Source organism: Danio rerio, chromosome 3 (assembly GCF_052040795.2).
Source record: "Danio rerio strain M-AB ecotype USA chromosome 3, GRCz13ab, whole genome shotgun sequence".
Taxonomy (NCBI): Eukaryota; Metazoa; Chordata; class Actinopteri; order Cypriniformes; family Danionidae; genus Danio; species Danio rerio.
This window is the reverse complement of record NC_141023.1, coordinates 65,422,501-65,450,445: the sequence shown is the minus strand read 5'-3', so window position 1 is coordinate 65,450,445 and position 27,945 is coordinate 65,422,501. Positions and strand designations below refer to the sequence as shown.

The 27,945-nt window shown below is 38.7% G+C and overlaps 4 protein-coding genes and 1 long non-coding RNA gene across 5 annotated transcripts in view; 1 reads left to right on the top strand and 4 right to left on the bottom strand.

Moving 5' to 3' along the window:
* zgc:113030 overlaps window positions 1–11,838 on the bottom strand; it is a 30,274-nt gene extending 18,436 nt beyond the window's left edge. Inside the window, exon 1 of the mRNA NM_001020709.2 lies at window positions 11,733–11,838. The gene's annotated coding sequence lies outside the window, so the exon portion shown is untranslated. The remainder of the gene's footprint in view (window positions 1–11,732) is intronic.
* Window positions 105–11,838, bottom strand: zgc:113265. The gene is made up of 2 exons (NR_200104.1): window positions 11,733–11,838; window positions 105–9,709 (listed from the first exon to the last, which is right to left on the bottom strand). It is a non-coding gene; the product is annotated as a zgc:113265 (long non-coding RNA).
* A 1,427-nt stretch (window positions 11,839–13,265) lies between these two features.
* On the bottom strand, window positions 13,266–17,803 carry LOC141381326 (uncharacterized). Its single transcript, NM_001443484.1, has 2 exons — window positions 17,698–17,803; window positions 13,266–16,243 (listed from the first exon to the last, which is right to left on the bottom strand). The coding sequence occupies exon 2, from the start codon at window positions 14,474–14,476 to the stop codon at window positions 14,027–14,029; it is 450 nt and encodes a 149-aa protein (NP_001430413.1). The 5' UTR covers window positions 14,477–16,243; window positions 17,698–17,803; the 3' UTR covers window positions 13,266–14,026.
* A 1,435-nt stretch (window positions 17,804–19,238) lies between these two features.
* On the bottom strand, window positions 19,239–22,405 carry si:ch211-110e21.4. Its single transcript, XM_087245456.1, has 2 exons — window positions 22,300–22,405; window positions 19,239–20,849 (listed from the first exon to the last, which is right to left on the bottom strand). Exon 2 carries the CDS (start codon window positions 20,722–20,724, stop codon window positions 19,999–20,001), a length of 726 nt encoding a protein of 241 aa, XP_087101582.1. The 5' UTR covers window positions 20,725–20,849; window positions 22,300–22,405; the 3' UTR covers window positions 19,239–19,998.
* A 2,924-nt stretch (window positions 22,406–25,329) lies between these two features.
* The window catches only part of LOC147846122 (uncharacterized), a 418,287-nt gene continuing 415,671 nt past the window's right edge, over window positions 25,330–27,945 (top strand). The window contains exon 1 of the mRNA XM_087245383.1: window positions 25,330–25,626. The gene's annotated coding sequence lies outside the window, so the exon portion shown is untranslated. The remainder of the gene's footprint in view (window positions 25,627–27,945) is intronic.

Here is a 27,945-nt window from a genome sequence, read left to right as displayed (position 1 = left end):
CTGAATTATTGTTATGTTTTTTTGCCTTTTGTCATATTTTAAAGTTTCAGATCATGTAATTAATGTAAATATGAGTCAAAGATAACACAAGTAAACACATCACGCAGATTTTAAATGAAGGCTTTTATTATCAAAGCAAAACAAAATCCAAAACTACATAGCCCTGTGTGAAAAAGTGTCTGCCAGAAAACATCTTGATGATCCCCAAGATTTTTTTGAAATACTCTGTAGATTGACGAGATTTTGGAAGGTGGAAGATTTGCAATAAATGAAACCACGAATTCCGCTGTGCACCAAAATATCCTGAAGGAGAATGTCCGGCCATCTTTAAGTGACCTCAAGCTGAAGCAAACACGAGTTCTGCAGCAGAACAACGATCCAAAGCACAACCAGCAAGTCCACTTCTGAATGGCTGAAGAAAGACAAAATGAAGAATTTGGAGTGGCCTAGTCAAAGCCCCGACCTGAATCCAATTGAGATGTTAAAATGGCAAATATCTCGCAGGCATCGGCGACTCACTCAGATCGTGTCTTTGATAGTTCACACTGTGTGATTGTCACTTATGTGCACTAGCGCCGATTTGTCTGTGATTTCACTTATTTGTCTGCGATTTCTCAAAATCAGTCAAAATCAGTGCTAAAATTATCCAGTCTGAACTCGGCATAAGAGAAGACTAATATTGCAGCTCATAACAGACTGTTATTGCTATTAAGATGACGAATGCAAATAATACGTTACATGTCAATATCATCTGTTCAATATCAGACACCACCTGTGAGAACAGCACAGTTATATTCATTAACCCAGCTCATGTCATTCATGTAATGCAGTGTGTACAGGGCAGATGGGCACATGCAGATTCTTTTGGTTGTTAGTTTTGATTAGTGTTGATTTTAAATGTAATAAATCTATTAATATAAAAGCTTAACTAGTAATGCCGCTCAGAATATTTGATGGTTGCGCCTAAATTGTGGCTGGTGCTCCTACAAGTTTTGAAGCCAGAAGCACCAGTGCTGCCAAGCAAAAAGGTTCATTTCGAGCCCTGCTTTTAGGGTTTCTCTCCAGTGTGGATCTTCTCATGTCTTTTCAGAGATCCTAACTGTCTGAATCTCTTGTCGCAGTGTGAACACGTGTACGGTTTCTCTCCAGTGTGAATCCTTTGGTGCCGTTCCAAATCACCAGTTGTAACAAAAGTCTTCCCACACTCAAAGCAGTAATGCTCTCGCACACCAGTGTGGATCTTCTGATGTCGATTTAAATTTGTCCGCCATGTGAAACTCCTTCCACACACAGAACACGAATACGGTTTCTCCGTTGTATGAACTCTGAGATGAAGCTTAAGAAATGAACCAGTCGCGAACGTTTTGCCGCATTGATCACATTTGTGTGGTCTCTCTCCAGTGTGGATCAACATGTGTTGATTAAGGAACGAGGAGATTGTAAAACTCTTTCCACACTGAGTACATGTGTGTGGCTTCTCTCCAGTGTGGATCTTCATGTGTAGATTAAGGGATGATGACTGAGTGAAACTCTTACCACACTGGGTACATGTGAATGGTCTCTCTCCAGTGTGGGTCAACATGTGTTGATTAAGGGATGATGATTGTGAAAAACTCTTCCCACACTGGGTACATGATAATGGTTTCTCTCCAGTGTGGATCATCATGTGTTGATAAAGGTTTGACGACTGTGTGAAACTCTTACCACACTGAGTACATGTGAAAGGTTTCTCTCCAGTGTGGATCAACATGTGCTTATTAAGGGACGACGATTGTCTGAAACTCTTACCACACTGGGTACATGGGAACGGTTTCTCTCCAGTGTGGATCAACATGTGTTTAGTAAGGTGTGATGATTGTCTGAAACTCTTACCACACTGGGTACATGTGAATGGTCTCTCTCCAGTGTGCATCAACATGTGTTTATTATGGGATGACAAATGTGAGAAGCTCTTACTGTAACAGCCCGGTTGGAGAAATAAAAGGATTAAACTCATGCACTGATGTTGCACTGTCCTCCTTTGTGCCTTTATTGTTGCATTTGCCGTCCTTAAAGACTGTACAACACCGTAAGAGCTAAGAACAGATGAATAAACACAAATAGAAAAAATGTAATGAATAATAGTTCACATAATAAGACAAAACAATAAACTTAGTGACAATATTATAAAGTATCTTCAAATATATGACTAATTTTACAATAAAATAGCAATTTAAATTATTAGCAAGCCAACAGATGCATCAAATTTTAGCAATATGTATAAAAATGTCCTCATCTACCTTGTTCTCCCTTCCAACCAGGTGTTCAAACAATAAAGATGAACAGAACAAAAAACAAAACTCAAATATGCATTAAATCTCTATTAAATCAGTCCTTAAATGTAACATTAGCTCCGTGCATTTCTCTGTGCAAGCGATCGCTCTCTCCCTCGTGCTAGGCGCGCTTCTCCAATCTCCCTGCTTCCGTGATCTGCGCGCTCTCGCGCACCTGACCACTTCCGGCAAGCCGCGCGTCAAAATAAGGGTCTCTATAGGCTAAATAACTTAGTGCAAAGCGGAGTTCAAATAAATAACAAAAACACAACAACTTTTAAAGAAATAGAGAAGTAATTAAAAGCAGCATAAATAATTAACACTGAAACCTAACTTAAATAACTTGGGGTTATTTACACTCCCACCAATCATGAGTGATTATGAATTTTAACCTTTTAATCACGAATGATTTTAAATGAATTATAATTACTACTACTATAACCATTTAAGACTAGATGTAAACAACACTAAAACATATATTACTATGAACTGTTTACTCAAAGGATATGTCAGTATGTTCAGGCTGCCTCCATCAGCAGGACCAACTTCTGTACTGGACGTTCCACCACAGATGGTTTATGTAGACGTTTACCATCCTTCCCCAGATTTCTGTCTCCGAACTGTATTTTCACTCTTCTCACCAATCCGTCCTTGTCAGTGACTGCCTCAATAATCCTTGCCAAGCGCCACTCATTCCTAGGCAGATCCACTGCCTTCTCCAAGACAATATCTCCTACTTGCATGTTCCTTCTTGGTGTATGCCAGCACTGTCTTGTTGTGATGTTAGACACATACTCCTTATGCCAACGTCCCCAGAATTGTTCCGCTAAGTATTGGACATGCCGCCATCTCTTACGGGCATACACATCTTCCCTGACAAATTTGCCAGGAGGTGGTAGGGCTTGAGTAGGTTTTAGAGTGAGGAGGTGATTAGGGGTTAGAGGTTCAGGGCTACTTGGGTCAGTTAGACTATCAACCGTGAGCGGACGACTGTTTACAATGGACATGGCCTCGTAAAAGAACGCTCGCAGAGAAGAGTCATCGAGCCTTCCAGATGACTGTGACAGGGTGGAGCGAAGAACACTTCTGACAGTTCTAATCTGTCTTTCCCAAACTCCGCCAGTGTGGCTTGAATGAGGTGCATTAAAAACAAAGTCACACTGTTTTTCCGCTAAGAATGTTACCAGACGGTTGGTGTCAATCTCCTCCATAGCTTTGGTGAGCTCATTCCTGGCTCCAATGAAATTACTGCCTTGATCACACCTTATTTGATGGACTGCTCCTCTGATAGCGATGAAACAACGCAGGCCATTGATAAAGGCATCTGTGGACATGTCATCCAGCATCTCAATATGGATGGCTCTGCAACAGAAACAGGTAAAGAGAAGTCCATACCTCTTGTTTGACTTGCGACCTTTGCTGGTGATGAATGGACCGAAAACATCCATCCCGCTGTATGTGAATGGAGGGGATGGCTCTATGCGCTCTGAGGGTAAGTTAGCCATTTTTTGCTCTTCCGTAGGTCCACGTAACTTGCGACATCTCACACATTGTCGTACAAAGGAAGCTACAGTCCTGTTAACTCCCGTAATCCAGAATCCTCTTGATCTGATTTCATTTATAGTCATTCCCTTTCCTTGATGAGCCATCTTATCATGACAATCAGCAATCAGGAGTTTTGTAAGTTGGTGCTCCTTCGGAAGTATCACTGGATACTTGACAGCATTAGGGATAGATGCCTCACAAAGTCTCCCTCCCACCTTCAGCAATCCATCTTGGTCGACAAAGGTGTCAAGATTGTATAGTCTGTTGCTGCGAGGTAGTTGTTTGCCCTTACAGAGTAAAGTTATCTCCTCTGCATATGTCTGCTTCTGTAAGTCCTTGATTATGATACATAGTGCATCGTTCCGTTCCGCCAATGTACTGTGATTATGTGACTTGTCTTTCCTGACACGACGTATTAAACGTGCAACAGCTTGGATAGCTTTGGACCATGAGGACAACTTGGTGAGACGGTCTGACAAACATGAATACTGTACAGTTTGCGTGTTGAGTGACTGAACCTTCTTGACTTCAGGGTCGCCAATTGGAAGCTGCTTGCTGATTTCCATAGGTGCAGGTATTTGCTTTTCCCATAAAACTTTAGGTCCTCTAAACCAGTTGGAAGTGACAAGATTGTTAACACTTAGACCACGCGATACGTAATCGGCTGGATTTTCATCTGAGCAAATGTACCGCCACTGTTGAGGAGTTGTGGTGCGGTGAATCCTTTGTACTCTATTTGCCACAAACGTGTGGAAACGGCGAGCTTCGTTGTTTATGTAACCTAACACCACTTGTGAGTCAGTCCAGAAGAACGCTTCTGCATCTGCCAGGTTCATTTCCTCCTTCAACATGTCATTCACTGCAACTGACACCACTGCGGCAGCCAATTCTAGCCGAGGAATTGTTGTGATCTTGAGTGGGGCCACTCTAGATTTTGCCATGAGCAACGAACAACTGATGTCACCTTGCTCGTTCTCGAGTCTGAGATATGAACACTGACCATATCCACTCATGCTGGCGTCTGAGAAGTGGTGAATCTCTCTCCTTATGATTCTCCCAAAGCCAGAAGGCATAATACAACGAGGCACTTCAATCTTTTCTAGGTTAACTAGATCTGCCTTCCAGTGTTCCCATGCTGATTGTAGATCAGCGGGTAAGTTATCATCCCAACCCATACCACTTCGGCACATTTCTTGCAGAATGGTCTTTCCTTTGAGTACAAAGGGGGCAAGAAAGCCTAAGGGATCAAACAATGAGGCCACTATAGACAGTATCCCTCTACGAGTTGCTGGTTGGTCCTTAACAGTGATATGGAATTTGAAATTGTCTTGTTCCAGACTCCAGTAAATGCCCAAAGCTCTTTCCAAAGGCTGATCAGTGAGAGCAAGATCGACAGCTGTAACATCTACCGCACACTCTGAGGGTGGTATTGTCTTCAAGACTTCCTTGTCATTAGACACAAACTTGTGAAGACTTAAGCTTCCCAGTGCACAAAGCTGACGAGCTTCTTCAGCCAATTTGATGGCCTTCTCTGTGCTTTCAATGCTGGAAACTCCATCATCCATGTAGAAATCTTGCATAATAAATTGCGAGCCCAGAGGATACAGACGTTCACCTTCTCTTGCAAGATGCTTCAGCCCATAGTTAGCGCATCCAGGGGACGATGAGGCTCCAAACAAATGCACTGTCATGCGGAAGGTTTGAGGCTGTGAATTGAAATCTCCATTTCTCCACCATAGAAATCGTAAATAATCACGATCTGCATGGTCTACATGAAATTGGTGGAACATTTTTTCCACGTCACACATTAGGGCTACAGGGTACTGTCTGAACCTCAAAAGGATGCCAGTTAAGCTGTTCATCAGATCTGGGCCAGTTAGAAGATGGTCGTTCAAGCTAGTTCCCTTGTATCTGGCTGAACAGTCAAAAACTATACGCAATTTCCCTGGCTTTTTCGAGTGGTACACTCCGTGATGTGGTATGTACCATCTTTCTCCTTCTCGTCCTTCCTCAAACACCTGTTCTGCATTACCCTTCTCTATTACTTCCTCCATGAATGTTACATAATGCTCTCTGTACTCCTGATCTCTCATTAATCTCCTCTTCAAATGTTGAAGTCTTATGACAGCTAGAGGTTTGTTATCTGGAAGATATGGTCTTTTCCTGAATGGCAGGGGCATTTCCAGATGACTATCCTTGTTCAATCTGATATTCTCTTCCAGCTTTCTCAGAAACATGATGTCCTCCTGAGAAGTCACTTTAGTGTGCCCTTCTGTATCCTTGAAATCAGATTCCAGCACTTTTATCACATCCGTGGGAGTTACTGCAGGTATTTCCTTGATAGACACTCTATGACACATGGCAGCACTGCTTTGGGGCTCAAAATGTGTTAAGGAAGGACCTATAATGCTCCATCCGAGGTCCGTGCGAACAGCATATGGTTCATTCTCCGTTCCAAGAATTACTTCTCGGGGCGCTAGCGCTCTGGAACAATTGTATCCTATCAATAGTCCAACCTCACAATTTTGAAGTGGGGGAATTTTGTCTGCTAGAGTGGCTAGATGTTTCCAATGACTTGCAGTCTCCATTATAGGGATGTGTGCGCGATCCACAGGAATGCATTCTTTGGTGTATGCAGGGGGTAGATCTATAATCAGTGAGGAATTGAAACCTCTAACTCGAAGACCAGAAATCCTTTCACTTGACATCAAGGAGTCCTTTCCAACCAAAGTAGTGAGTTTAAGCGTCACGGGACAGGAGTCGACTTTAAGACTTTTGCATACTGCACATTCAATAAAGACTGAATCGCTTTGTGTGTCTAACAGAGCATAGATGAGCTTCTCAGAAACTGGGTCTTTATGTGTGGACAACCACACTGGCACAATCATCGAGGTGTTAACAGGCGTGCATCCAGATTCTACACTCAATGACATTGTCGCAACTCCTTCATGGACATTTTCTGGGCTCTGAGCAGAAGAAGACCTCACCTTTCTATTGAAGCTGTCATCATGTAGGCAGGTAGGGTGTCTTCCCTTACAGGTGTTGCAGCAATGTCGGGAGCGGCAGTCCTTGGCACTGTGACCCAGCCTCAAACATCCATAGCACAATCTTGTATTCTTTACGAACTGTCTACGTTCTTCAAGAGACCTTGCAGAGAATTTAGAACATTCATGAATTTGATGTTCACCATTTTGACAGAACAGACATGGCTTATTGACCTTTCCAGTGGGCTTTGAATTATCATGCTGTGTGACAGTCTTTGTATGGAAGACATTAGCTTTAGGTTTACTGACCTTGAAATAATTTTTCTCTTTGTTAGGTTCTAAAACATGAAGGGCATGAAAGGATGTGACTGGATTACAGGCAACTTCAGCTTCAACAGACATGAAATGGGCGAATTCTTGAAAAGTTGGAAAATCTTGAGTTTCACTCAACGTTTGTGTGGTTTGACGATTCCAGCGGGCAGCCGCCCAATCAGGGAGTTTGCTTACAAGCTTCCTATTCTCTTCGCAATCATTCAATATTTCCAGTCCCTTTACATGTGGCATTGCATCCTTACATGAGTTCAAGAAATCAGAGAAATTTCGAAGTCCTACCGAGTCCTTGGATTGAATTTTGGGCCAGCATGCAAGTTTCTCTCTGAATGCTCGTTGTATGATGAATGGCTGTCCGTAGCGATCTAGAAGCCTCTTCCACGCGTCCTTGTAAGCCTCCTCATCATTTCTGTAAAAGATACCATCTAGCACTTTCAGAGCAGGCCCAGTAACGTACTTCTTCAGGTAGTATAACTTGTCTCCTGAAGAGATATGTCTTTTATCAATGAGTGATTGAAATGAAGCCTTCCACTCTATGAAGTGAATGGGGTCACCACTGAAAACTGTGGGCTCTGGCATAGGAAGTCTGTTTAGTGTTATGCTATCTTGGACAGCCTGCGCTAATTGAGACACATCAGCGTTGGGTCTCTGTAATGAAATGTTAGGCGTTGGATTAACGGAGGATAAGTATACTGGTTTATGCGTGGGAGGGCTTACAGGTTGCTGCAGCCCTTCATCTTGATTAACAGTGTCAACAGTTTCTTCCTTGTCATACACCTCCAGTCTTGCTCTAGCTGCTCTTACCTCCTTCATCGCTTGGAGCCTTTCAAACTCGCCTTTTTGAGCCTCAAGTTCTTTTCTTTGCTTCTCTTCTAGAAGTCGTAATTTTTCTCTTTGCTCCCTTTCTTCTATTACAGTAGCATATTCTGCTTCCTTAGCTGCTAGCTCTGCTGCTGCTTCTATGCGTTTAGCCATTAGTATAGAATTCAGAGAAGGTTGACTTATAGGTGTACTGGATTTGGAGCTGATGCGTGAAACAGTAGAACCATAAACAGAGCGAGCGTAGTCTCGTTCAAGCAGCTCACGTAAATGCCCCTTTACGGTTTCATTGTCAAAGCCTCCATCTACCCCTGAGATCCTCTCATATGCAATTTTTACTATATCCTTAGTAACAGCATCACAAGCATCAATTTTCCTTCTCATATCAGTGGGTGGAGTTACATTACTTCTAACCTTTATGTATGCATTCATCACACTGTCCTTTTCCTTTTCCAATGAGTCTATGAGTGTTGCTAATTCACTCTCAGAAATGTCTAATTTCAACTGACTTCTTGCTTTCCGAGCCTCAGCCTTCCATTTTTCATATGCATGCATAAGCTTTCTTTCTGCTTTATGAGACTCCTCCCTTTGATATGCAAGCATCCTGTCTGTCTGAGTTCGTTCACGGGTAGAGCGACGTACATTTGTGTCTAATTCTTCAGATTGAGCTTCTACTTCTTCATCAACTTCTTTGTTTTGAACATTATCAATTTGTTCGTTTACTTTTGCAGGAGTGCACAAATTGGAACCGTGATCCGTCATCATTTACATCAGCAAATAATGTCAGTGGGTGCAAGCTCTTACTGTAACAGCCCGGTTGGAGAAATAAAAGGATTAAACTCATGCACTGATGTTGCACTGTCCTCCTTTGTGCCTTTATTGTTGCATTTGCCGTCCTTAAAGACTGTACAACACCGTAAGAGCTAAGAACAGATGAATAAACACAAATAGAAAAAATGTAATGAATAATAGTTCACATAATAAGACAAAACAATAAACTTAGTGACAATATTATAAAGTATCTTCAAATATATGACTAATTTTACAATAAAATAGCAATTTAAATTATTAGCAAGCCAACAGATGCATCAAATTTTAGCAATATGTATAAAAATGTCCTCATCTACCTTGTTCTCCCTTCCAACCAGGTGTTCAAACAATAAAGATGAACAGAACAAAAAACAAAACTCAAATATGCATTAAATCTCTATTAAATCAGTCCTTAAATGTAACATTAGCTCCGTGCATTTCTCTGTGCAAGCGATCGCTCTCTCCCTCGTGCTAGGCGCGCTTCTCCAATCTCCCTGCTTCCGTGATCTGCGCGCTCTCGCGCACCTGACCACTTCCGGCAAGCCGCGCGTCAAAATAAGGGTCTCTATAGGCTAAATAACTTAGTGCAAAGCGGAGTTCAAATAAATAACAAAAACACAACAACTTTTAAAGAAATAGAGAAGTAATTAAAAGCAGCATAAATAATTAACACTGAAACCTAACTTAAATAACTTGGGGTTATTTACACTTACCACACTGGGTGCATGTGAATGGTTTCTCTCCAGTGCGGACCATCTTGTGAATCTTACGGCCGCTTTGCATCTCAATCAATCTCTTTCCACACGGAGTTAGGTGAAAAAATCTGGTCTCTTCTTTTCATTAAAAAAAGGATGTACTCGTGTATTTCCAGCTTTTAGTAGTTTATCATCGTCACGCAATATCGTTCTTCTGAAATCAAAGAAAATAAAGTTGTTTTAGCAGACAGAAGACATTCAAATATGAGCAAAACGTGAAGTGGAAACATCAGATATATTTGTCAGCATATTTCTGAAACAACCACAGTTAGCAAACACTAGAAATACAAGAGAATTAAGACACAGATAACATTAGCAACTGAATAAAGGTAAAATATTTATGAGGAAGCCGAAGACGATATGCAAGCGAATGAAATTGTTTTGAATGTGTGCGGCAGTGCGCAATTTTTCTGCTCTCACAATTGCATGTCATGATCACGTGCGCTCTATGTACACTATAATTAATGCCAGGATGAACAATTGTTTTTTTTATTTAGTGCTCAAATTTCATACCTGAAAGATTTGCAAGTTTAGACGATATTACAAATATATTAAATATATTTTCTAATTAAGTATTAAAAAGCAGCGACTATAAAGAGAACGGGATTTTCCAAAGTGTATAATGCTAATAATTACATGTATTATTCATTTTCATTTTGGCTAAATCGCTTTACTAATCTGAGGTCATCACTGCGGAATGAACTGCTAACTTAACCAGTTTATGTTTTAGGCAGCGGATGTCCTTCCAGCTGCAACCGAATCACTGGGAAACACCCGTTCACTCTCATTTACACACATACAATTCAATTCAATTCAATTCAGCTGTATTTGTATAGCGCTTTTACAATGTAGATTGTGTCAAAGCAGCTTCACATAAATGGTCATAGTAACTGGAACAGTGTAGTTCAGTTTTTAGTGTTTAAGTTCAGTTCACATACACTACAGACAATTTAAGCCTGATTTATACTTCTGCGTCAAACACCGGCGTATGCTACGGCGCTGACGCATAGCCCTTCGCCGTGGCCATCGCCGTCACTGACGTGCACCTCTCAAAAAATGTAACTACACGTCGCAACGACGCGTAGCATAAGCTCTGTGATTGGTCGGCTTGGTAGCGCTGACGAGTCTGGGCGGGACCGAGAGGCGCGCGAATGGCGCGACGCCGCGCGAGCGATTGTTTACAAGTGTGGAGTCCCGTGAAGGAGCTCCGGATGGAAAGTTTTGTTTTGTGTTTACCTCATAGTTAAAGTTGTTGCACGTCCGCCGGTTCCTGCCTCAAAATGAGCGAGTTTGAGCCACTTGTACATCCCGGAAGTGTTCAGGAAATGCAAAAAAGTAGCGAAGAAACTTGACACAGAGGAACATTTACACCTCACTGCCAACTAGCGTTTCGGAAGTGTTAATGCAGACCGGCAGAGACAGCGCGCAGAAGTATAAATGCACAGCCACGCGCGTTGCCTGCGCCGTGGGTTACGCCGGTCACCTGACGCAGAAGTATAAATCAGGCTTTAGCCTGCCCAATTCACCTGTACCGCATGTCTTTGGACTTGTGGTGGAAACCAGAGCACCTGGAGGGAACCCACGCCAACACAGGGAGAACATGCAAACTCCACACAGAAATGCCAACTGACACAGCCGAGGCTCGAACCAGCGACCTTCTTGCTGTGAGGCGATAGCACTACCCACTGCGTTGCCCAAATCCTGAATATCACGATATTATTACATTTTTTTATTATATTAATATCAACAGCAACTCACGTACAATACTCAGCCGATTCAGTCGTTGCCTAGCAACATAAAAAGCGCACGCGCTCCTTTTTTGTCTTGTCAACACAAAAGGCAGTAAAAGCCCGTTCAGTGTGAGATATAATCAATACAATGTGCTAGATACAACACAGTTTATCAAATATGTTTAAGTTTGTGATAGTTGTATTATTAAGTAAAGTTTTCTAACTGGGAAATGACATGATCTAGCGTTAAGGTTGTCTATGGTCATCTATTCGCTGCGCTTTGATGGCTTCAGGAGGTTATTATTATGCCATTATTACTATTATGCTAAAGTTAGCATTATCCTTGATCTCTTACTGCAACTAACACACAAACCGCGGGATAGTCGACAGCAAAGTTAAACATATCACACCCGTGAACGCTAGAGAAGGCAGATATAATACACTTACTTTGAAAAGACGCACAACACCCGTAACAGAAGAATAATTATACAGCAAACGGCAAAGTTTAGCATTCATCAGCGATCCGACTCATACTCCATCCACTTCATACACTGAGCGCCGAGGCGGGATATTAGCGTGTGGCTCAGCGGAAGCTGATTGGCTGCTGTTTGTGGTTCGGCGAATGCTGATTGGCTGCTGTTTGTTGCTTAGAGAATAGTGAGGTTGTGTGGTCTGAAAGTGGCTTATAATGAATGTTTCTGGTTTAATAGTGAAGGTTTATCATGTTTAATGGTAGGTCTGTTCACTGTATGAAACATGTTTGGTGTGAATCCAGCATTATAATAAAGTCCATGCTGCTTTATAACATGATGAATGGACCTGATGCAGTTTTGTTTTGTGACTCAGATCAAAATATTCTGTTTTCCTCAGTTCTGCTTCTGGAGAATGCGACAAAGTTTTGGGGAACAGTAAAGACTCGTGTGTCTGATGATATTTGTCTTTTGTTATTAACTTTGATGTGACTAATGTGGGTTTCTTAACCCAATAAAAAAAGAATATCTCAAAGTAGCCCACATAAAATAATAATGTTGCATAGACTTATATATGTATCTATGAGAGATATATTACTGTACGTTTCTGGTAGTGATCATTCTCTCGACCATATTATATATTGTGTTACACTGTACATTTTCTATTTACAAAAATAAGTTAAAGAAAATAGCTAAATTTAATATTTTCCTGACTCAAATTTTATTAATTAATGAATCTTTTAAACATTAATAACATCAAGATTAATACATTTGCTAAAGCTTACAATGATTTTCTTCCTAATGATTTGTAGAGAAGGCTTCGTAGGCTTCTTCTTTTTCTTTCCTAATTTAATGTGTGCAGAACATTTACATGAAAAGCATTTCCTGACCTGATATTTAGTTTTTAATTGTTTAATAGGGAAAGCTGTCCACAAACTGAACATCAGAATATACATCAATTATTTTATTACTATTAGTAGTAAACAATAATAATAATTTCTCTTGAGGAAGAAACAAGGCGGGGGCTCAAATCTGAAGAAACTTAGCACAGAGTAATGTAAATGTTCAGATCACTGTGAGCCTTTGACCATCATTATTTATATTGTGGACTAAAATGAAACTGTAAATAAAGACAAACACAGAAGCTCATGTTCTGGGTCTCTTCATTCACACAGTCACACTGATGACCCACTAGAGGCCGGTCTTTGTCAAGAGTGAGAACAGCATCAATATTCATGATAAAGCCCTCACTTTCTGTGCCTCACTTGTAAATCAGTATATTGTTTACAGTGAACGAGTAAACAGGGGGATTTTCAGATACTTCTGTGGCAAAAGCTCAAACCATTATCAATAAGTCAGTAAAATCTGTGTTTATACAGTATAGTGGCTTGAAAAGGTGTTTCCCCCTTACTGACTTACTGTTTTATTTTTGCATTTTGTCATATTTTAAAGTTTCAGATCAAGAAATTTGTGTAAATATGAGTCAAAGATAACACAAGTAAACACATCATGCAGTTTAAAAAATTAAGGTTTTTATTATGAAAGCAAAACAAAATCCAAAAGTTCATAGCCCTGTGTGGAAAAGTGAAAAGTCACATTGTGCACGTCTATTATCAGACACAAAATGTTCTAAAGCGGTCTAAAAAGTTCATATCAATAAGCTTTCTCTTTGTACCACAAGGTGGCAGTCTTTGTACTTTCATTTTGGGGGTGCAGATTGCATAAGTTTTATTAAAATGTAAATATTTAAATTTATAAATGTAAATATAGTTAAAAAAATATTCACTATTTTCCTAAGTGTATATAACTACTACTGTAGGAAAATATCAGAATTCGGCACATACTTTAAGTATTTTCTTAGCTTGAACTGAGCCGATCTAATCCTGTTTATATGAAATGAGCCTGCTCCCGACCAGGTTTGAGCTACCAGAACTGTTGCTATGACAACAACTCGGATCAGTTTCGAAGAACGTAACAATCCTGGATCGTGTCAAATCGTCAATTTCTTAAATCCAGCTAACCGAGTAATCCACGTATGAAGAACGGATGCCAGAAGCAGAAGGTGGTCATGATCACATGTGATATTTAATATCTGGTAGTGTGTAGAGTGTAAAATTTAACCTTCGCAAAAGGTCCTGCATTCTCTAATGCCGAGTTCAGACTGCAGGATTTCCAAAGTAGTCGTGTCACAGATGTTTTCACACTGCATGACTATCTGGGCTGGCGTTTTGTCGCCAAAGGTTAATTTCAAGCCCTGGCACAGCCTTGCTTTTAGGGTTTCTTTCCAGTGTGAATCTTCTCATGTCTTCTCAGAGCTCCCAACTGTGTGAATCTCTTGTTGCAGTGTGAACACATGTACGGTTTCTCTCCAGTGTGAGTCCTCTCATGTGCTCTCAGGCTGCCTAACTGACTGAATCTCTTGTCGCAGTGTGAACACGTGTACGGTTTCTCTCCAGTGTGAGTCCTTTGGTGCCGTTCCAAATCGTCAGCTGTCATAAAAGTCTTCCAACACTCAAAGCAGTAATGCTCTTTCACACCAGTGTGGATCTTCTGATGTCGATTTAAATTTGTCCGCCATGTAAAACCCTTTCCACACACAGAACACGAATACGGTTTCTCCGTTGTATGAACTCTTAGATGGAGCTTCAGAAATGAACCAGTCGTGAATGTTTTACCGCATTGATCACATCTGTGTTTTCTCTCTCCAGTGTGGGTCAACATGTGTCTATTAACCCTTAAAGACCTAGAGGTATTTTGTGGGCACCTAATGGGCCTATATTATTATTTTTTTAAAAAGCAGTTTTATTTTTATTTTAGCAGTCAGCCTCAAGTGTCATATATCATTTTAAACAGGAGAACCTGAAGTTTCAATCTGTATCATTTAAAGGTCCAGTCTAAAATATTTTTTGGTCCAAAAACATATGAAAAGACAGAAAATATTCCAGAATTTTCCAGAAACGATTTTTAAAAAAAGTGGCATTTTCCAGTTATTTCAAACAAAACCTTATGAAGTTTGTTTTTCTTTCTTTAGAAATACATGCTATGATGTTTTATACTTCCAAATTAAATTTTGTCTACATCCACAATTCCCTGAGCAAGTTATAGCAATTTATTTCAATGTTATTCCAAGGCGTTTTTCTATGGGGGAAAAAAATGCATTTATTTACTGACAATGTATTTGCCCAAAAGTTCTGGGAATGAACTAAACAGAAAAAAAAAATGTTACAAAATAATAGAACAGTGAAGCAAATTTGACTTTTTCCAAATAATATATTTTCAGTTACTATAAACAACACCACTTACAATGAACAAATAAAAAAAATAAGAAAATAATAAATAATGTGTCAAAGTCCAAATAAACATGGTGCAAATCCTCAGTAAAAAAATAGATATAAATATTTACTATACCATAAATAGTTACATAACGAAACTAGATTCAATATGGAACATCCTTAGGTTTTATGTGCCAGCATGGATATGGTTGTCTGTGGATATGGATTTGGAAATGGTTGTCTGCAATGCAGACAAACAGCTGCACCTTCATTTGCGTCTTTTGAAAACAGCAAGAGCAGCAGTTCGTCTTTGCTGTGTCACTGTTTTGTCATGTTTCTGTGCTGCTGTGCATGCAAAAGTACTTAGTATGAAAATTATTTCATGCAAAACATGTTTTTTTGCGTTTTATTTAGCCGCGCATAAATGTATGCCTATCTCTCATTCCGTGTTGTTCAAAAAGCTTGTTGATCCACAAACAAAAGCGAAACCTATGCTTATTGGTTGTGATATAGCGAGTTTGAACCAATCTGGGCATGGAGGAGGGACAATGCATCAATGTATCATGTCTGGTTTGTCCGGAGACTTAGTGACGAGCGTTTCTTTGTCAAATCAGCGTTGTCAAATTTTGATGACGTAACCGCACTGATTCCGGAGCCTCTGAAAGTCCGCGAATGTTATGTGATACGGCACTGGAAAGCTGAGATTCTCTTCTTTATGCCAATCTTTGAATTGTATGAATCGGATCAGCGGATCAAAAGTTATTAAACATTTAAGAGCAATACTTATTTTTAGCCGCGGGCGGCTGTCTCGGTCTTTAAGGGTTAAGCAATGAGGAGATTGTAAAACTCTTTCCACACTGGGTACATTTGAATGGTTTCTCTCCAGTGTGGATCTTTATATGTTGATTAAGGGAAGATGATTGTGTGAATCTCTTACCACACTGGGTACATGTGAATGGTCTCTCTCCTGTGTGGGTCATCATGTGTTGATTAAGGTGTGATGATCGTGTGAAACTCTTACCACACTGGGTGCATGTGAATAGTTTCTCTCCAGTGTGGACCATCTTGTGAATCTTATGGCTGCTTTGCATCCCAATCAATCTCTTTCCACACGGAGTTAGGTGAAAAAATCTTGCCTCTTCTTTTCATTAAAGAATGATGTACTCAAGTATTTCCAGCTTTTAGTGGTTTATCATCTTCACGCAATCTCGTTCTTCTGAAATCAAAGAAAATAAAGTTGCTTTAGCAGACAGAAGACATTCAAATATGTGAAGTGGAAACATCAGATATATTTGTCAGCATATTTCTAACCACAGTTAATAAACACTAAGAAATACAAGAGAATTGAGACACAGATAACATTAGCAACTGAATAAAGGTAAAATATTTCTGAGGAAGCTGAAGACGATATGCAAGCTTATGAAATCATTTTGAATGCGTGCGGCAGTGCGCAATTTTTCTGCTCTCACGATTGCATGTCATGATCACGTGCGCTCCATGTACATTATACATTAAGCCAGGATGCACATTTGTCTTTATATTTAGTGCTCAAATTTAATACCTGAAAGATTTGCAAGTTTAGACGATATTACAAATATATTAAATATATTTTCTAATTAAGTATTAAAAAGCAGCGACTATAAAGAGAACGGGATTTTCCAAAGTGTATAATGCTAATAATTACATGTATTATTCATTTTCATTTTGGCTAAATCGCTTTACTAATCTGGGGTCATCACTGCAGAATGAACTGCTAACTTAACCAGTTTATGTTTTAGGCAGCGGTTGCCCTTCCAGCTGCAACCGAATCACTGGGAAACACCCGTACACTCTCATTTACACACATAGAATTCAATTCAATTCAATTCAATTCAGCTGTATTTGTATAGCGCTTTTACAATGTACATTGTGTCAAAGCAGCTTCACATAAATGGTCATAGTAACTGGAACAGTGTAGTTCAGTTTTTAGTGTTTAAGTTCAGTTCACATACACTACAGACAATTTAGCCTGCCCAATTCACCTGTACCGCATGTCTTTGGACTTGTAGTGGAAACCAGAGCACCTGGAGGGAACCCACGCCAACACGGGTAGAACATGCAAACTCCACACAGAAATGCCAACTGACACAGCCGAGGCTCGAACCAGCGACCTTTTTGCTGTGAGGCGACAGCACTACCCACTGCGTTGCCCCAAATCCTGAATATCACGATATTATTACATTTTTTATTATATTAATATCAACAGCAACTCACGTACAATACTCAGCTGATTCAGTCGTTGCCTAGCAACATAAAAAGCGCACTGCGCTCCATTTTTGTCTTGTCAACACATAATGCAGTAAAAGCACGTTCGGTGTGAGATATAATCAATACAATGTGCTAGATATAATACAGTTTATCAAACAGGTTTAAGTTTGTGATAGTTGTATTATAAAGTTTTCTAACTGGTAAATGACATGATCTAGCGTTATAAGGTTGTCTATGGTCATCTATTCGCTGCGCTTTGATGGCTTCAGGAGGTTATTATTATGCCATTATTACTATTATGCTAAAGTTAGCATTATCCTTGATCTCTTACTGCAACTCACACACAAACCGCGGGATAGTCGACAGCAAAGTGAAACATATCACACTCGTGAACGCTACAGAAGTCAGATATAATACACTTACTTCAAAAAGACGCACAACACCCGTAACAGAAGAATAATTATACAGCAAACGTAAAAGTTTAGCATTCATCAGCGATCCGACTCATACTCCATCCACTTCATACACTGAGCGCCGAGGCGGGATATTAACCTGTGTGTGGCTCAGCGGAAGCTGATTGGCTGCTGTTTGTGGTTCGGCGAATGCTGATTGGCTGCTGTTTGTTGCTTAGAGAATAGTGAGGTTGTGTGGTCTGAAAGTGGCTTATAATGAATGTTTCTGGTTTAATAGTGAAGGTTTATCATGTTTAATGGTAGGTCTGTTCACTGTATGAAACATGTTTGGTGTGAATCCAGCATTATAATAAAGTCCATGCTGCTTTATAACATGATAAATAGACCTGATGCAGTTTTGTTTTGTGACTCAGATCAAAATATTCTGTTTTCCTCAGTTCTGCTTCTGGAGAATGCGACAAAGTTTTGGAGAACAGTAAAGACTCGTGTGTCTGATGATATTTGTCTTTTGTTATTTTCTTTGATGGGACTAATGTGGGTTTCTTAACCCAATAAAAAAAGAATTATCTCAAAGTAGCCCACATAAAATAATAATGTTGCATAGACTTATATATGTATCTATGAGAGATATATCACTGTACGTTTCTGGTAGTGATCATTCTCTCGACCATATTATATATTGTGTTACACTGTACATTTTATATATACAAAAATAAGTTAAAGAAAATAGCTAAATGTAATATTTTCCTGACTCAAATTTTATTAATTAATGAATCTCTTTAACATTAATAACATCAAGATTAATACATTTGCTAAAGCTTACAATGATCCTCTTCTTAATGATTTGTAGAGTAGAGAAGGCTTCGTAGGCTTCTTCTTTTTCTTCTCTCCTAATTAAATGTGTGCAGAACATTTACATGAAAAGCATTTCCTGACCTGATATTTAGTTTTTAATTGTTTAATAGGGAAAGCTGTCCACAAACTGAACATCAGAATATACATCAACTATCTTATTACTATTAGTAGTAAACAATAATAATTTCTCTTAAGGAAGAAACAGGGCGGGGGCTCAAATCTGAAGCAACTTAGCACAGAGTAATTTAAATGTTCAGATCACTGTGAGCCTTTGACTGTAATTATTTATATTGTGGACTAAAATTAAACTGTAAATAAAGACAAACACAGAAGCTCATGTTCTGGGTCTCTTCATTCACACAGTCACACTGATGGCCCACTAGAGGCCGGTCTTTGTCAAGAGTGAGAACGGCATCAATATTCATGATAAAGCCCTCACTTTCTGTCTCACTTGTAAATCAATATATTGTTTACAGTGAACGAGTAAACAGGGGGATTTTCAGATACTTCTGTGGCAAAAGCTCAAAACATTATCAATAAGTCAGTAAAATCTGTGTTTATACAGTATAGTGGTTTGAAAAGGTGTTTCCCCCTTACTGACTTACTGTTTTATTTTTGCATTTTGTCATATTTTAAAGTTTCAGATCAAGAAATTTATGTAAATATGAGTCAAAGATAACACAAGTAAACACATCATGCAGATTAAAAAATTAAGGTTTTTATTATCAAAGCAAAACAAAATCCAAAACTACATAGCCCTGTGTGAAAAAGTGAAAAGTCACATTGTGCACGTCTATTATCAAACACAAAATGTTCTAAAGCGGTCTAAAAAGTTCATATCAATAAGCTTTCTCTTTGTACCACAAGGTGGCAGTCTTTGTACTTTCCTTTTGGGGGTGCAGATTGCATACGTTTTATTAAAATGTAAATATTTAAATTTATAAATGTAAATATAGTTAAAAAATATTCACTATTTTCCTAAGTGTATATAACTACTACTGTAGGAAAATATCAGAATTCGGCACATACTTTAAGTATTATCTTAGCTTGAACTGAGCCGATCTAATCCTGTTTATATGAAATGAGCCTGCTCCCGACCAGGTTTGAGCTAGCAGAACTGTTGCTATGACAACATCTCGGATCAGTTTCGAAGAACGTAACAATCCTGGATCGTGTCAAATCGTCAATTTCTTAAATCCAGCTAACCGAGTAATCCACGTATGAAGAACGGATGCCAGAAGCAGAAGGTGGTCATGATCACATGTGATATTTAATATCTGGTAGTGTGTAGAGTGTAAAATTTAACCTTCGCAAAAGGTCCTGCATTCTCTAATGCCGAGTTCAGACTGCAGGATTTCCAAAGTAGTCGTGTCACAGATGTTTTCACACTGCATGACTATCTGGGCTGGCGTTTTGTCGCCAAAGGTTAATTTCAAGCCCTGGCACAGCCTTGCTTTTAGGGTTTCTTTCCAGTGTGAATCTTCTCATGTCTTCTCAGAGCTCCCAACTGTGTGAATCTCTTGTTGCAGTGTGAACACATGTACGGTTTCTCTCCAGTGTGAGTCCTCTCATGTGCTCTCAGGCTGCCTAACTGACTGAATCTCTTGTCGCAGTGTGAACACGTGTACGGTTTCTCTCCAGTGTGAGTCCTTTGGTGCCGTTCCAAATCGTCAGCTGTCATAAAAGTCTTCCAACACTCAAAGCAGTAATGCTCTTTCACACCAGTGTGGATCTTCTGATGTCGATTTAAATTTGTCCGCCATGTAAAACCCTTTCCACACACAGAACACGAATACGGTTTCTCCGTTGTATGAACTCTTAGATGGAGCTTCAGAAATGAACCAGTCGTGAATGTTTTACCGCATTGATCACATCTGTGTTTTCTCTCTCCAGTGTGGGTCAACATGTGTCTATTAAGCAATGAGGAGATTGTAAAACTCTTTCCACACTGGGTACATTTGAATGGTTTCTCTCCAGTGTGGATCTTTATATGTTGATTAAGGGAAGATGATTGTGTGAATCTCTTACCACACTGGGTACATGTGAATGGTCTCTCTCCTGTGTGGGTCATCATGTGTTGATTAAGGTGTGATGATCGTGTGAAACTCTTACCACACTGGGTGCATGTGAATAGTTTCTCTCCAGTGCGGACCATCTTGTGAATCTTATGGCTGCTTTGCATCCAAATCAATCTCTTTCCACACGGAGTTAGGTGAAAAAATCTTGCCTCTTCTTTTCATTAAAGAATGATGTACTCAAGTATTTCCAGCTTTTAGTAGTTTATCATCGTCACGCAATCTCGTTCTTCTGAAATCAAAGAAAATAAAGTTGCTTTAGCAGACAGAAGACATTCAAATATGTGAAATGAAAACATCAGATATATTTGTCAGCATATTTCTAACCACAGTTAATAAACACTAGAAAAACAAGAGAATTGAGACACAGATAACATTAGCAACTGAATAAAGGTAAAATATTTATGAGGAAGCTGAAGACGATATGCAAGCTTATGAAATCATTTTGAATGTGTGCGGCAGTGCGCACTTTTCCTGCTCTCACAATTGCATGTCATGATCACGTGCGCTCCATGTACATTATACATTAAGCCAGGATGCACATTTGTCTTTATATTTAGTGCTCAAATTTAATACCTGAAAGATTTGCAAGTTTAGACGATATTACAAATATATTAAATATATTTTCTAATTAAGTATTAAAAAGCAGCGACTATAAAGACAACGGGATTTTCCAAAGTGTATAATGCCAATAATTACATGTATTATTCATTTTCATTTTGGCTAAATCGCTTTACTAATCTGGGGTCATCACTGCAGAATGAACTGCTAACTTAACCAGTATATGTTTTAGGCAGCGGTTGCCCTTCCAGCTGCAACCGAATCACTGGGAAACACCCGTACACTCTCATTTACACACATAGAATTCAATTCAATTCAATTCAGCTGTATTTGTATAGCGCTTTTACAATGTAGATTGTGTCAAAGCAGCTTCACATAAATGGTCATAGTAACTGGAACAGTGTAGTTCAGTTTTTACTGTTTAAGTTCAGTTCACATACACTACAGACAATTTAGCCTGCCCAATTCACCTGTACCGCATGTCTTTGGACTTGTAGTGGAAACCAGAGCACCTGGAGGGAACCCACGCCAACACGGGTAGAACATGCAAACTCCACACAGAAATGCCAACTGACACAGCCGAGGCTCGAACCAGCGACCTTTTTGCTGTGAGGTGACAGCACTACCCACTGCGTTGCCCCAAATCCTGAATATCACGATATTATACAATTTTTTAAATTACATTAATATCAACAACAACTCACGTACAATACTCAGCTGATTCAGTTGTTGCCTAGCAACATAAAAAGCGCACTGCGCTCCATTTTTGTCTTGTCAACACAAAAGGCAGTAAAAGCACGTTCGGTGTGAGATATAATCAATACAATGTGCTAGATATAATACAGTTTATTAAACAGGTTTAAGTTTGGGATAGTTGTATTATAAAGTTTTCTAACTGGGAAATGACATGATCTAGTGTTATAAGGTTGTCTATGGTCATCTATTCGCTGCGCTTTGATGGCTTCAGGAGGTTATTATTATGCCATTATTACTATTATGCTAAAGTTAGCATTATCCTTGATCTCTTACTGCAACTAACACACAAACCGCGGGATAGTCGACAGCAAAGTTAAACATATCACACCCGTGAACGCTACAGAAGTCAGATATAATACACTTACTTTGAAAAGACGCACAACACCCGTAACAGAAGAATAATTATACAGCAAACGGCAAAGTTTAGCATTCATCAGCGATCCGACTCATACTCCATCCACTTCATACACTGAGCGCCGAGGCGGGATATTAGCCTGTGTGTGGCTCAGCGAATGCTGATTGGCTGCTGTGTGTTGCCCGGCGAATGCTGATTGGTTGCTGTGTGTGGGTCAGTGAATGCTGAATGGCTGTTGTTTGTTGCTCAGCGAATGCTGATTTACTGCCTGTGTGTGGCATAGCGAATGCTTATTGCCTCAATCAGTCTCGGCTAAAAAGAAAGGTTGTGTGGTCTGAAAGTGGCTTTGTGGTTCCATATAGGAAACTGCATTGCTTCTTCCAGACCCTTTCAACTTAAAGATATTATTTGTTAATAAAGGTAAAACTGATATATCAGAGAACTACATCATCATCATTAACTTTTTTATTTTGTATGGAAAATATTTTATTCACAAACAAAAAAAATTCCAGTTTGTAGCCTTCTTTTTCACATTTTTTAATTGATGTTTTTATTAAATCTTTTAGACTAGTTAATAACAAGAAAAGTGACAGATTCTTGGATTTTGTTGGTAAATATTTTGGAAATATCACGGATACATAAGTCCTTCTTTCCTCTTGCTGTATTTGTTTTGTATGTTTGTCTGTTTACATTTTTTCCTTTCTTTTGTTTCTCTTTTTATTTTTTTACATTAGTTATCCTGATCTGTTATTATCATTGTGTTTTGTGTAAAACTGGATTTTGTATGTTTGTTATTGAAGTCAATAAAAAAGTGGCTGTGTGGCTTCCCTGCTGAAAAATCCAGCCTAAATCAGCCTAGGCTGGTTGGCTGGTTTTAGCTGGTCAACAAGGCTGGTTTTAGATGGGTTTTGGCCACTTCCAGGCTGGTTTCCAGCCATTTCCAGCCTGGTCTTAGCTGGTCAGGCTGGGAGATGACCAGCTAAAACCAGCTTGACCAGCCTAGCCAAGCTGGGAGTCCAGCCAAAACCAGCTATATCCAGCTTAAACCAGGCTACACTGTTAGACATTTCTGTAAATTACACAGTTATTTACTGTATTTCACCCAGTGTAATACTGCAAATTCGTTTTACGGTAAATAACTGTATTTACCGTTGCATTATGGGAATTTAGTGTGACGTCGAACAACATATACAGCGATGTACTGTATTTGTAAAAATTCGTGTATTATACTGTATTTTCCACAACTGCTTCAACGCCACCTTGCGGCGATTCGACTACTCTGCACCACATTTTGCCTGAGGACCCTGGAGCAATTCTGGAGGACAATTTATTAGTGTGCCTGAAGAACATACTGGATTTAACAAACTTTACTCTGGTAAGCTGAGGCAGTGTTTCATTTTACAGAATGTTTTGTGGACGAGAATAGAACAAAGTAAAGTATAAAGTTGGCTATTATTATTTTCTCTGGCTTGGCGTTATTTCGCCCATTTGAGAAATATATCATGTATTAAGATGTTACCTTTATTTAATTTATTACATTAACACTACTATTACTTTAAATAAGACTGTTTATGACTATTAGCCATTGTTCTCGTCATATCTTTTTATTTATTTACATAGGAACCGGTGTTGCAGCGGGTTTTGGTTTAGGAGGGAACCAGAGGTATGCAGACAGTTTTGGAGGACACTTAGCACGAGACAACGGTCCGGCAGAGAGTGTTTTCCCCCAGAAGAATATGAATGAAAGACCAACAAATAATCCAGGTAAAAGCGCGTCTGTCTGTGCTGACAACACTCGACATTGATTTGAGCACCTCTATTAGCATTTGTTTGCTCGGCAACATTGGCTGAAGCGATCTTAAAATGGTAATGTTAACTGTTAGCTAAACTGAGCTAAGTTTATACTGAATTGAACTCAAACTCATTTTAACGTGCAACGTTTAACTTATATTGATTTATACTATATATATTAGATGTTGTGAACTTATTTTTCTCTGGTTTAGAGTAACTTATAACGTTAGCTTGAGAAAATAACATCGCGACGTAACCTATAAGAACGTAAATCTATACAATATGCATAGAGGTAAAGTTGGTTTTATATTCGCACATTCGTTCATTTAGAAGACTCTATACTTTTTACCATGTTACTTTGAATATTCGATCAGAATTAGCATGCCAGTATGACTTGAAATCAACATTAACACTGTTTATTTGACCGTGAGCATGTTGTACTTTGATAGTCATTGGCTGCTAATATGATTTCGCTATTTAGAGTTTGCAAATAATACTTTTATGAAATTAAATTATTAAGGGGGAAGTCTGAATCTGCTAATATAAAACCAATTTTACCTCTATGCATTATGCTAATAACCACCTTTTTGCTATTTATTGTTTGCTAATAATTTTTTTATCACAACTCTTGACATTTGGTTTAACATAATTGTTACCATTATATTTTTTTCTGTTTAGATATGGCACGAGCACAGCAGCAGGTTTTGTCTGAAGAAACAAACAGCATTTCAGAGGAACATCTTGATCAGCACAGCCTTATGCTTAAAAAATAAGCAAGACCAGTAAGCAACCAAGGTAAACAAATAAAAAAAAGTTGTGTGGAGGTTGTGGATTGTAGCATGGTATTCTTATCTGTATTTTTGGCTTTTTTATGGTCTCAATATAGAATACTGGGAGCCTGCCTGTGCAAACTGGACCTCATACAACAGTAAGTACTGTACATCTATTTGTTTCTCAATATAGTAACGTTACTTTTAATACAAAATGTGTCACATGTTTAGTTGCTAGCTAAATAAAAAAATCGTTTTCCCTTTTTTATTAAACCATTTAGTAGGTTTTTTTTTCATCTTTGTTTATAATATTTTTGAGCAGATTGAGGTCTGTCATGGGTCAGACATTTCAAAATACAATAATTAGTATTGGGATACATGCATTTGTCTATGTATTAAATGTCTTTTTCCCCATTTCATGTTGCCTAAATATTTTGTAATAAATAAAATAATACAATTTTTTGTATAAATAATTCCAGAGGATGAAACAAAATGCACAGCAACAACCAGAGTGAGCCAGAAGATAGCAGGAGAAGTACTGAAGAGAATGACAACAATGAACAACAGTGAGTTATCCTTCTTTCACCAGCTAACTGAGAACTTGGATTAGGTGAGACACTCTCAATAGTTTTATCAGTATTCAGTCAGTTTTAGTTTATTAGGAATACATAAAACAAATAGTCTAATCTGTCCTGCAGTGAATCAACCCATCACAAATGCTACAATGTTTTTGTAAAACCTTGTTAGGGAAAAAAATAAACAGGACATTCTGGTTAGTTCTCTTTTAAACATGGTAGTGAGCAGGTTATGAGCAGGAGCCAGTTGCTCAGTACCAGCTGAAAACTACCCCAACCTAGCTGCCATGCTTCAAAATAATTAACCAGTATATGATTTATTTTTTTTAAACAAGCTTCTTCTATGCTTATGTTAGTCTGTTTGTCCTTATCCAGAGTTCTTCATAATCCTGGACTGGGCCAAATCCTGACCAGATGCTGTGGTGGTCATGGAGGAGTGAATCCTAAAAGACACACGTGATCAATGAGTTTCCGCATTGATCCAATGGGCCAGCCTGACCACCCGCTGGTGAACTTTCAAGTCTCTGGTGCCTAGACTGCGGCCTTGCACAAGTTTGGCTAGAGGAAAACTGGTCGTGCCCAACTGAGCCTGGTATCTCTCAAGGGATTTTATTCTACACTTTCGTCAGTTGGTGAAGTTTGTTCCATGCCACTGTCGCCACTGGATCACTTGGCTACGATTGGTGGATCGGTGGATTTGCTCTTCAGTGTTTGGACTTTCAGCAGTGACATTTACTGCTTCAATTCTGAAAACTGGACTGAAGCAGCTTCAATTTACAAGAACTTCTATGTTAAGCTGCTTTGACATCATTGATCTACATTGTAAAAGTGCAATAGAAATAAAGATTAATTGCATTTGAACATGTGAATTCAGACCTTGTTGAGCATTTGACACCAGAACTAGTAATATTTTAAAGTTGGGTTGTTTCTGAGTCGGCTAATAGTTACAAATATTTATTTTTCCAACAATATGCAATTCAGAAGTTTAAATTTTTATTGTACATGCATGTTCTAGTGCTTTGTGTGATTTATTTATTTTTAATGTGTTGATTTTATTGCTTAATGTAATTTTCACACATTTTCCTTAAATGCTTTAAGCATTATTAATGTTTTAAAGAATGGAATATTTTGTAATTGTGTCTGGTTTAATGTCAGTAGTACTTAGTACAATTGGGTTTTTTTTTCTCAACAATATGCAGGTCAGACACTTAAATTAGTTTTGTACATGTATGTTAATGTGCTTTGTCATTTTCAATGTTTTTTTTTCTTAAAATAAAATATTTTGAATGATTGAAATGTAATGTTTTTACACATTTTTAAGCTTGTTTTAAGCATCTCCAATGTTTTAAATAAAGAGTGTTTATTTTGTTAATATTTTGTAATTGTGTCTTTTTTAGGTCTATAGTATTAAAATAATATTAATAAAATTATATTATAAAATATTTAGGACAAAATTAAAAGGTTTACAGTAGCTAACTGTTAACTTAGGTTTTTACAGTAGTTAACCATTTTCAGACACTACAGTAACATGCTGTAAACGGATTTACAGTTGTATACTGTAAATCTAAAATACAGTAACTTACTGGCAACAGTGTTGCCAGTAAGTTACTGTAAAAACCCTTTAAAATGTCTAACAGTGTAGTCAAGCTGGTTTTAGCTGGATTTGGCTGGTTATTTCCTGACCTGATATTTAGTTTTTGGTTGTTCGATAGGGAAAGCTGTCTTCAAACTGAACATGCAAATACACATCAATTATTTTATTGCTATTAGTAGTAAACCATAATACTTCATTAATGATTAGCACTACTACTTAATGGAACAAAAAACTTCATTCATTCATTCATTTTCTTGTCGGCTTAGTCCCTTTATTAATCCGGGTTCGCCACAGCGGAATGAACCACCAACTCATCCAGCAAGTTTTTACACAGCTGATGCCCTTCCAGCCGCAACCCATCTCTGGGAAACATCCGCACACACACACACTCATTCAATTTAGCCTACCCAATTCACCTGTACTGCATGTCTTTGGATCGTGGGGAAAACCGGAGCACCCACGCGAAGGCAGGGAGAACATGCAAACTCCACACAGAAACGCCAACTGAGCCGAGGATCGAACCGGCGACCCTGCGACCTTCTTGCTGTGAGGCGACAGCACTACCTACTGTGCCTGGAAAGTTACTTGTATCTAAAAAATAAGCACCATACGGCAGTGGTTCTCAAACTGTGGTACGTGTATCACTGGTACGCAGGCTACTAGTGGTCTGCGGATGAATCAAATATGTCATATGTACATGCTACATATATTTAAATAAACTATAAAAAATGATTTATATATGAATATGATGACACAAAGTCTATATGAGGTCCAGGAAACATTTCCAGGTGCTGATAAAACTGGATTTTGTTTCGTTTTTTTACCTTTTAAGAACTGTGACGTACCATTTTTAAGTTTTAAAAGCACATTTTAATTTAAATGTTCTTATAATAGGAACTAATATGCCTCATTTTTGAACTAAACAG

Coding starts and splice junctions, on each gene's coding strand:
- LOC141381326 (NM_001443484.1), bottom strand. CDS start 14,476: ATGTTGACCCACACTGGAGAGAGAAAACACAGATGTGATCAATGCGGT.
- si:ch211-110e21.4 (XM_087245456.1), bottom strand. CDS start 20,724: ATGCAAAGCAGCCATAAGATTCACAAGATGGTCCGCACTGGAGAGAAA.